The 7,486-nt window shown below is 58.2% G+C and overlaps 2 protein-coding genes across 2 annotated transcripts in view; one reads left to right on the top strand and one right to left on the bottom strand.

Annotated features, from left to right (window-relative positions):
• Window positions 1-646: 646 nt before the first annotated feature.
• On the top strand, window positions 647-2,263 carry ETH_00025335 (uncharacterized protein; the record flags this gene model as incomplete). Its single annotated transcript, XM_013372636.1, has 3 exons — window positions 647-694; window positions 993-1,022; window positions 2,003-2,263. The coding sequence occupies 3 exons, from the start codon at window positions 647-649 to the stop codon at window positions 2,261-2,263; spliced, it is 339 nt and encodes a 112-aa protein (XP_013228090.1).
• A 1,309-nt stretch (window positions 2,264-3,572) lies between these two features.
• The window catches only part of ETH_00025330 (yip1 domain-containing protein, putative), a gene marked incomplete at both ends in the record, with an annotated part of 5,025 nt that continues 1,111 nt past the window's right edge, over window positions 3,573-7,486 (bottom strand). Inside the window, 8 exons of the mRNA XM_013372635.1 lie at window positions 3,573-3,659; window positions 3,811-3,984; window positions 4,253-4,339; window positions 4,553-4,634; window positions 4,903-4,963; window positions 5,063-5,408; window positions 5,681-6,421; window positions 6,922-7,278. Of these exons, the coding sequence (XP_013228089.1) occupies window positions 3,573-3,659; window positions 3,811-3,984; window positions 4,253-4,339; window positions 4,553-4,634; window positions 4,903-4,963; window positions 5,063-5,408; window positions 5,681-6,421; window positions 6,922-7,278 (1,935 nt within the window). The remainder of the gene's footprint in view (window positions 3,660-3,810; window positions 3,985-4,252; window positions 4,340-4,552; window positions 4,635-4,902; window positions 4,964-5,062; window positions 5,409-5,680; window positions 6,422-6,921; window positions 7,279-7,486) is intronic.

Below are 7,486 nucleotides of genomic sequence, written 5' to 3'. Positions count from 1 at the left end.
CTGTTGCTTCAGCATCGACGGAGGCGCCGGCAGGAAGCGCAGCAGCAGCAGCAGCAGCAGCGTCTGCTGCAGGCTCCTCAGGCAGCAGCCACGGACTAAGTGCTACCTGCTGCTCCTCCTCATTGCTGCACTGCAGCAGCTGCTGCAGCGGGTTGTCCATGCTGCTGCTGGACGGGGGGCCCCCAGGCTGCCCTATGAGTCGCGGGCGACGAGGTTGGGGGCCCTTTGCTGCTGCTCATGAGTGTACATAAGTAAAAAAACAAATTAAATGTTTACAAAAGTAATAATTGACTACATTTCACTAATTTTTCAACGGGGAGCAGCTGCTCCCGCCAGATCTTGTGGGGCTGGGGGCTCGTGCCCTGCAGCCGGAAGACTCGGCAGCAGCAGCAGCAGCAGCACCAGCTGCTCCTGCTGCTGCTGGGGACGCTCGGGCTGGTTTTGTCTATTTTTTGGGGATTTTTAAAAGAATTAGAGTTGCGAGAAAGCCTCAGAAAGCCCCAGATGCCCCTCATCTCAGCTATCCTTGAGTCCGGGCTTGCTGCAAGCTAGCTAGCCATCAACTGCAGGGGCCCCCGAGACCCAAGCCCCCAGCAAACTCTACAAAGACAAGATCTGCTGAAGACCCGAAGTGGCTTTCTCTAGAATGACAAACATTCCCCAGGAAATGCGCGAGCGGGTGCTCGCTTCGAAGGTGCTGTTGCTGTTGCTGCTGCTGCTGCTGCTGCTGCTGCTGCTGCTGGGGCTCCTGCTGCTGCTCCAGAGCTGCTGCTGCTGCGGAAACTGCTGCTGCAGATGTCCTTGACTCGATGAAGCAGCAGTTGTTGACGCCTCCGTTGCTGCTGCTGCTGCTGCTGCTGAAAGAAGGCAGAGGGCAGCCTAGCCGCTGCTGTGTCTTCGTCTTGCACCCACGCATTGCCGTTGCTGCTGCTGCTGCTGCTGCTGCTGCTGCTCCAGCTGCAGCTGCCGTGTGGGTGTTTGCGTTTTCTCAGCTTGTAGATGCAGAAAAAGAAGTGAAGAAGGTGAGTGCTGGTTTGTGCTGCCTTAGCCTCTGCCTGGGGTGTACAGACAGCTGAGTGCGTAGGGCTTTCTGCTGCAGCGGCGGACACTCCGCGGTGAGCCATTTGCTGCTGAAGTTAAATGTTATTTATTTTTATTTGATTTCTTTTCATTTTATTTTTAAACTTAGTTTCTTTTAGATTTGCCTTAGTAGGGAAAGAGAGCAGCAGCACTTGGCAGCCAGCCGCACAGCCAAGCAGCAAACCAGCAGCAAATGCAGCACAGAGAGAAGCAAACGGCAGCAAAAAAGCAGCAAAAAAGCAGCAAAAATAGGCAAGCAGTAGCAAACAAGCAGCAAGCAAGCAGCAAAAGTAGCCAAACAGCAGCAAACAAGCAGCAAACAAGCAGCAAAAGTAGCCAAACAGCAGCAAACAAGCAGCAAACAAGCAGCAAAAATAGCCAAACAGCAGCAAACAAGCAGCAAACAAGCAGCAAAGTTAAGCAGAGCCGCATGCAAACATATAAGACAGAGGATTGCATCAAAGCGCTTCTGTTGTCTTGCAGCTCGAAAGAGAAAACCACAACCTTAAAGCAGTGAGCAGGCCCGCCGCACCTCTTGCTGCTGTTGCTGCTGCTGCTGCCGCTGTTGCTGCTGCTGGAGTCGCCGCCGTTGTGGCTTCTTTCGCTGCTGCTGTCCCTGCGGCTGTTACTGCTGCTGCTGCTGCTCCCGCTGCTGCGCCTGTCGCTGCCACTGCGCGGTGCTCGCTGCTGTTGCTGCTGCTGCTGCTGAGGCCGTGTCTGTTGCTGCTGCTGTGCGGTGCCCGCTGCTGCAGCAACTCTCAATCAAGACGCAGCTGCTGACCGGCGTGAGCGTGGAGCCAGCGGCCCCCTACCCGCAAACCCCCTTGCCCTCTTAGCTGCTTATGCTGCACTGTTGGGGCCTTAGCTGCTGCTGCACTTGTGGGGCCCCGCTGCAGCAGCTGCTGTTTGTGTCTGCCTGCAGAAAGTAGACCCCAATGATATGGCAGCAATAGAGGCGGAGCTGCAGCAGGAACACGAGCAGCTGATGAAGGAGCGGAAGGAAGAAGTTGCTGCTCTCAGGGACCACATAAAGAAGCTCGACACTCTCGTCACAGAGCTGCAGCTGCAGCAGCAGCAGCAGCAGCAAAGCTTTCTTGCCAAACTCCTCAGCTGCAACTGCAATGCACGCGCCGACGACCAAAGCACAGAACGCGCCTTTGACGCGCCCCAAAAGAACAGCTAGCCAGCTAGCTAGCCAGCTAGCTAGCCGGCCAGCTAGCTAGCCAGCTAGCGAGCGAGCTAGCTAGCTAGCTAGCTAGCTAGCTAGCTAGAGAGTTGTGCAGATTGCTGCAACCGAACCAAGCTGCTGCTGTATCGGCTGCTGCAGCTGCTGCAGCCGCCGCAGCTACTGCTGCCTGAGGTGCAGCAGATCCAAGTAGACAGTGAGTCGGCAGGGGGCAGCTGCTGCTCCCCGAAGCCAGACCCGTAGACCTAACCCCCACCGCCGCCCCAGAGGTGCTGCTGCTGCTGCTGCTGCTGCTGCTGCAGCTGCTTGTGCGCAGCTCTCCACTGGGGGGCCCGCAGCAGGGGAAACTAACTGAGCACCAGAGGCTCTTTTTCAATGTTTCTTTCTGTCAGCAGCAGACACAGCAGGTCCTAAAGAGTTACCAAACAACACTTACATTCAAAAATTAGGGTATTAAACGCGAACCCCATCTTGGGGTTCCCTTCTAGGTGGGTGCCCCCAGGCGCCCCATGGTGGGGCCCCTCAGGGCCCCCCTTGGGGCCCCACAGGGCTTGGGGCCTTGGGGCCCCACAGGGCCCCACTTGGGGCCCCAAAGGGCCCCTTTTGGGGCCCCACAGGGCCCCTTTTTGGGGCCCCAGAGGGCCCCTCTTGGAGCCTTGTAGGAGCCTGCAAAGGGCAGTTGCTTTTGGGGGCCCCCTGTTGTGCCCCCGGCGGAAACCCCGTGGGGGCCCCCAATCGGTATATATATATATTATCCCTAAGGCTAGGCACTGTGGGGCCAGCTGCTGCAGTTAGCTGTGCATTTTCCTGGGCTTTTGCTGGGGGCCCCTTGCGGGGTTTGGGGCCCCCCAAGAACTTTGTGGGGGGCAGGGGGCCCCTCTTTCTGCGCAAAGCGCATCTTTTATCAAGCCTCAAGAAACTAGTATTTCTACTGACTGCTCTTCAGTCTCAAGGGCCTTTGGGGGCACCCATGGGGGCCCCCATGAGGGGCCCCACGGGGGCCTCCCGCGCGGCAGCGAAGGCTGCCAAGGCGATGCGGGGGCCCCAGGTGGGGCCCCAGGCCCCTAGAAAGCCTCATGGCTTTCTTAGGGCCCTGTGTGGGCCCCTAGAGGCCCCTAAGAAGCCTCTAGGAGCCCCCAGGGACCCCTGGGGGGACCTGGAGGCCCCTTAGGGGCCCCAGGTGGCTCAGAGGGGCCCCTGATGATGTTTAGAAGCCCCCTAATGGCCTCTAGAGGAGCAGAAGGGCCCCTGGGCATGCAGCTAAAAAGCCCATGTTCACATTTTACTTCGGGGCCCCTGCTGAGACCTAAAAGAGGGTGAGGATGGTGAAGGAGGCGTACAGTAAAAAAATCGGATACCCTACCAAGACCCGCTGCTCTTCCAAACGCAGCGCCTGCAGCAGCCGCAGCAGCAGCAGCAGCAGCGGTGGACGCGCGGCGCCGCGGCAACGTGTTGTTGCGCGGGCAGCAGCAAAGGCGGGGTGTCTGTAGCTGCTGCGCGGGCAGCAGCAAAGGCGGGGTGTCTGTACACCGCAGCAGCCTCACCGCTTCGAAGAACGCAGAGGCCGTGTAAGTGGCCCAGCCGACCCCCAGAGCAGCAGCAGCGCAGCGAATTAAAACATTTCTTTTGATGAAGAGAGTGGCCAGCGCAACTGCTGTCACGGGAATCAAAGAATAGCCCAAGATCGAAGCTGTGCGGTATATGTCGATGCCTTCCCCCTGAAAAGGAAAAACGAACTTCAACTCTTCAAGTTTCAACAAAAAAGTAAAAAGAAATAAATTGCACAGACACACGGACACCGGCTGCAACGCATGCAGCAGCACAGCGTGCGAGGCTGCGCCGAAGCCACCAGCAGCAACAGCAGCAGCAGCAGCAGCAGCAGCAGCACGAGCAGCAGGAACAGCAGCAGCAAGGTTAAAGGAGCTCCAAAGAAGGAGAAGCAGACACAAAAACTTGGAAATAATTCAATTTTAACTTTCAACTTACTCTTGACATTAAATTGAGCAGCAAATAAGTGGAAATGGACCCTATGATGCTCATGCCGTACAGACACCCGAACGTCGCCTTGCCAGCCTGAAACACTCAGCACCTGCTAAACCCTAAACCCTGAACCCTAAACACTCAAGCCTCCGGAGAAGGAGAGCGTGAGCTTGTCGCTGCGGCAGAGTCGCGAAACCGGCAGCAGCGCGCGAACAGCAGCAGCTGTTCCTGCTGCTGGTGCTGCCGTTGCTGCAGCAGTTTGCTGCAGCAGCAGCAGCAGCAAACTCAACAGCAGCAAATACGGACTAGGAAAAGAAGAACTGCGAGAAATATGGCAATCAAAAGGGGGCCGCACAAATCGCTGTCCTTGAGCAGCTCGTGGTCGGCTCTGAGACGCACAAACCCTAAACCCCAAACCCTAAACCCTCGTTTCAAACCCTAAACCCCAAACCCTCAACTCTCAACCCAAACCCTTCGTCCTAGACCCTTGCCTCGCCGACAGTCATAAACCCTAATTCTGAGTTGAAACCCTAGACGCTTTGCAGCAGAAAAAGCTGTTACTGCCGCCAAATGTGCTGCAGCACAAGTCTCTCGCCCTCCACCCTAAACCCTAAACCCTCGTGGCCCCTAAACCCTAAACCCCAAACCCTCCTCACTTGCTAAAGAGCAAAACAGCCTTCATGCGTCGCCAAATGTCTTGAGGGTTTATCCCCAACTCTGCAAAAAAAAACTTCAGCAGCAAACTGCAGTTTTAAAGAATGGCGCTGCTGCGCTGCTGCTGCGCTGCTGCTGCGCTGCTGCTGCGCTGCTGCTTACCTTCCAGCAGCGGCGGCTCATTTTCAAACGGGTCTTCTGGCTCGTCTTGGGGCCCTGCTGCTGCTGCTGCTGCTGCTGCTGCTGTGTCTGGCTCCTGCTGCTGCGCACTGAAGAGACGCAGTACACTCTTCAACGAAAACAAACCTCCACCACGGGGGCCCTGCTGCCCGTCGCCCCCCATGGGGCCCCCCATGGGGCCCCCACTAAGGGTCCCTGCTTGGCCCCCCATGGGGCCCCCCATAGGGGCCCCCATGGGGCCCCCCATGGGGCCCCCCGGGAAGCCCCCATGGGCCTCGTACTGCGCAGCAGCACCGGCTAGAGGGGCCTCATTGCGCTGAAAGTCTCCCTGAAGCAGCCAGAAGCAGCAGCAGCAGCAGCAACACCGTTAGCAGCAGCAGCAGCAGCAGAAGGGGCAGCAACAACGCGAGCAGCAGCAGAGGCAGCAAGGATGAGAGACAGTAAGCTGCAGGCCCTTTCAGCAGCAAAAGTCTGCGGCCCTCTTGTAAGTGCGCAGCTAGCTGTGTGTGCAGCTAGCTGACAAGCTAGCTAGCTAGCTAGCTAGCTAGCTAGCTAGCTTGCCAGCTAGCTAGCTGCTGCAGCACTCTGCAGCAAACTGACCTTGTTTGCCCCATAGTAATATGACCCATCTGCTGCCTGGGGGCCCTCTAGGGGGCCCCCCGGGGGCCTCACGGGGGGCCCCCGGACTTGGGGGGCCCTGGGCCTCTCCACGGGGCCCCCCACCGCGTAGTAGGGCTGCTGCTGCAGCTGCTGCTGGTAATGCTGCTGCTGAGGGTAGGGCTGGGGCTGCTGCCCGTAGGGGGCCCTGTGCTGCTGCGGCAGCTGCTGCTGCTGCTGCAGCGGCGGCTGCAGCGGCTGCTGCTGCTGCTGCTGCTGCTGAAACTGCTGCGACCCAGGAAGCACACGGCCCCCCGAGAGTCTCATGGAGCCGCCCTTGGCGTCTCCAGCGTCACACCCGTACGGCTGCTGCGGATGCTGCTGCTGCTGCTGCCCATAGGCCTGCTGCTGCTGCTGCCTGAATTGCTGCTGCTGCCCATAGATCTGCTGCGGCTGCTGCTGCCTGAATGGCTGCTGCTGCTGCTGAGGCGCATACACCTGTTGCTGCGGAGGCCCTGCTGCCGACACATTTCCGTAAATCGGCTGCTGCTGAGGCTCCGGAACCTGTCCAGGGCTTTGCTGCTGGAATAGCTGTTGCTGCTGCTCCACTGGTTGCTGCAGCTGCTGCTGCTGCTGCTGCTGCGGCTGCAAGTCTGCAGCATCAGGAAAGCCTCGACGGGGCTGCAAGCCGCCCGCCTGGCTGTCGGCGTAGCGCCGCCTTATCTGGGGCTTATCTGCCATTTGCTGTGTCAAGACGCAGCAGCAGCAGCAGCAGCAATGGTAGCAGCAGCAGCAGAAACAGCAGCAGCTGCGGCAAAGCGGAGAGTGTTGAAATAAAATTGGCTTTGCCGCTCTGCACTAACGAAAAAGACGTGCTGATGCTGCTGTCGCTACGCTTTGCCTGCTGATGCTGCTCAGCTGCTGCTGCTGTCGCCGCTGCTGCAGCTGCAGCTGCTGCTGCTCTGCAGGGCAGCAGATCCCCTGAAGTTAAGTGTAACGAATGAGTCAATGAACGACTCCTTTGTCTAGTCGCAGCAGCTGCTGCTGGTGTTTCCGCTGCTGCTGTCGCTGCAGTCCCTCCTTTGCTGCTGCTGCTGCTGCTGCTGCTGAGCACAGCGCGCGCCTAGCCCATATAGTGCATGTCTTGCTAACTGTCTAGAGAGTTGCTGCTCTCCAGAACACAAAGAAAAGGAGAAAACAAATTGAGCAGAAATACAGATAATTCGGGTGTATGTACACTTCACGCGCCCCGTCGAGAGGCCGCTGCTTTCTCTGAAGGCAGGCTTGATCCCAGGTGCTACGGCAGCAGTTGCTGCTGCCGCTGCTGCTGCTGTCGGGGCTTGCTGCTGTGGACCCCACAAAGTGACATTTGCATGCGGCCTCGCGCGTACATCTGTATATTTGTTTTTTGTGGATATTTTTTTGAAGAAAAGGACCTGAGGGTTGCGCTTCCTGCTGCTGTTGCTGCTGCTGCCGCTGCTGCTGCCGCCGGTGCTGCCGCTGCTGCTGCTGCTGCAGCAAATCGAAGGAAAATGTACCCGCTTCTCCTCCAGGGCCACGACAGGCCACTCACTTGGGTTCAGTTCAACAGAGATGGAGACCTTATGTTCACATGCGGCAAGGTGGGCCACCGGCAGCAGCAGCAGCAGAAGCAGGAGCAGCTCCCAGAGCGCCGCAGCAGCGCAGCAGCAGCCGCATTAAGGCAACACGAATCCTCTTGCCTGCAGATTCTGATTAGCTTCCTCTGTAGGGGACGAAGCCGAGCAGCAGCAGCATGCAGGGGTGTTACAGCCGCCGCTGCTGTGGCAG

This window comes from Eimeria tenella, genomic scaffold, assembly GCF_000499545.2.
Source record: "Eimeria tenella Houghton genomic scaffold, Eth_scaff101, whole genome shotgun sequence".
Lineage (NCBI taxonomy): Eukaryota > Apicomplexa > Conoidasida > Eucoccidiorida > Eimeriidae > Eimeria > Eimeria tenella.
This window is presented reverse-complemented; position numbering and strand designations above follow the sequence as displayed.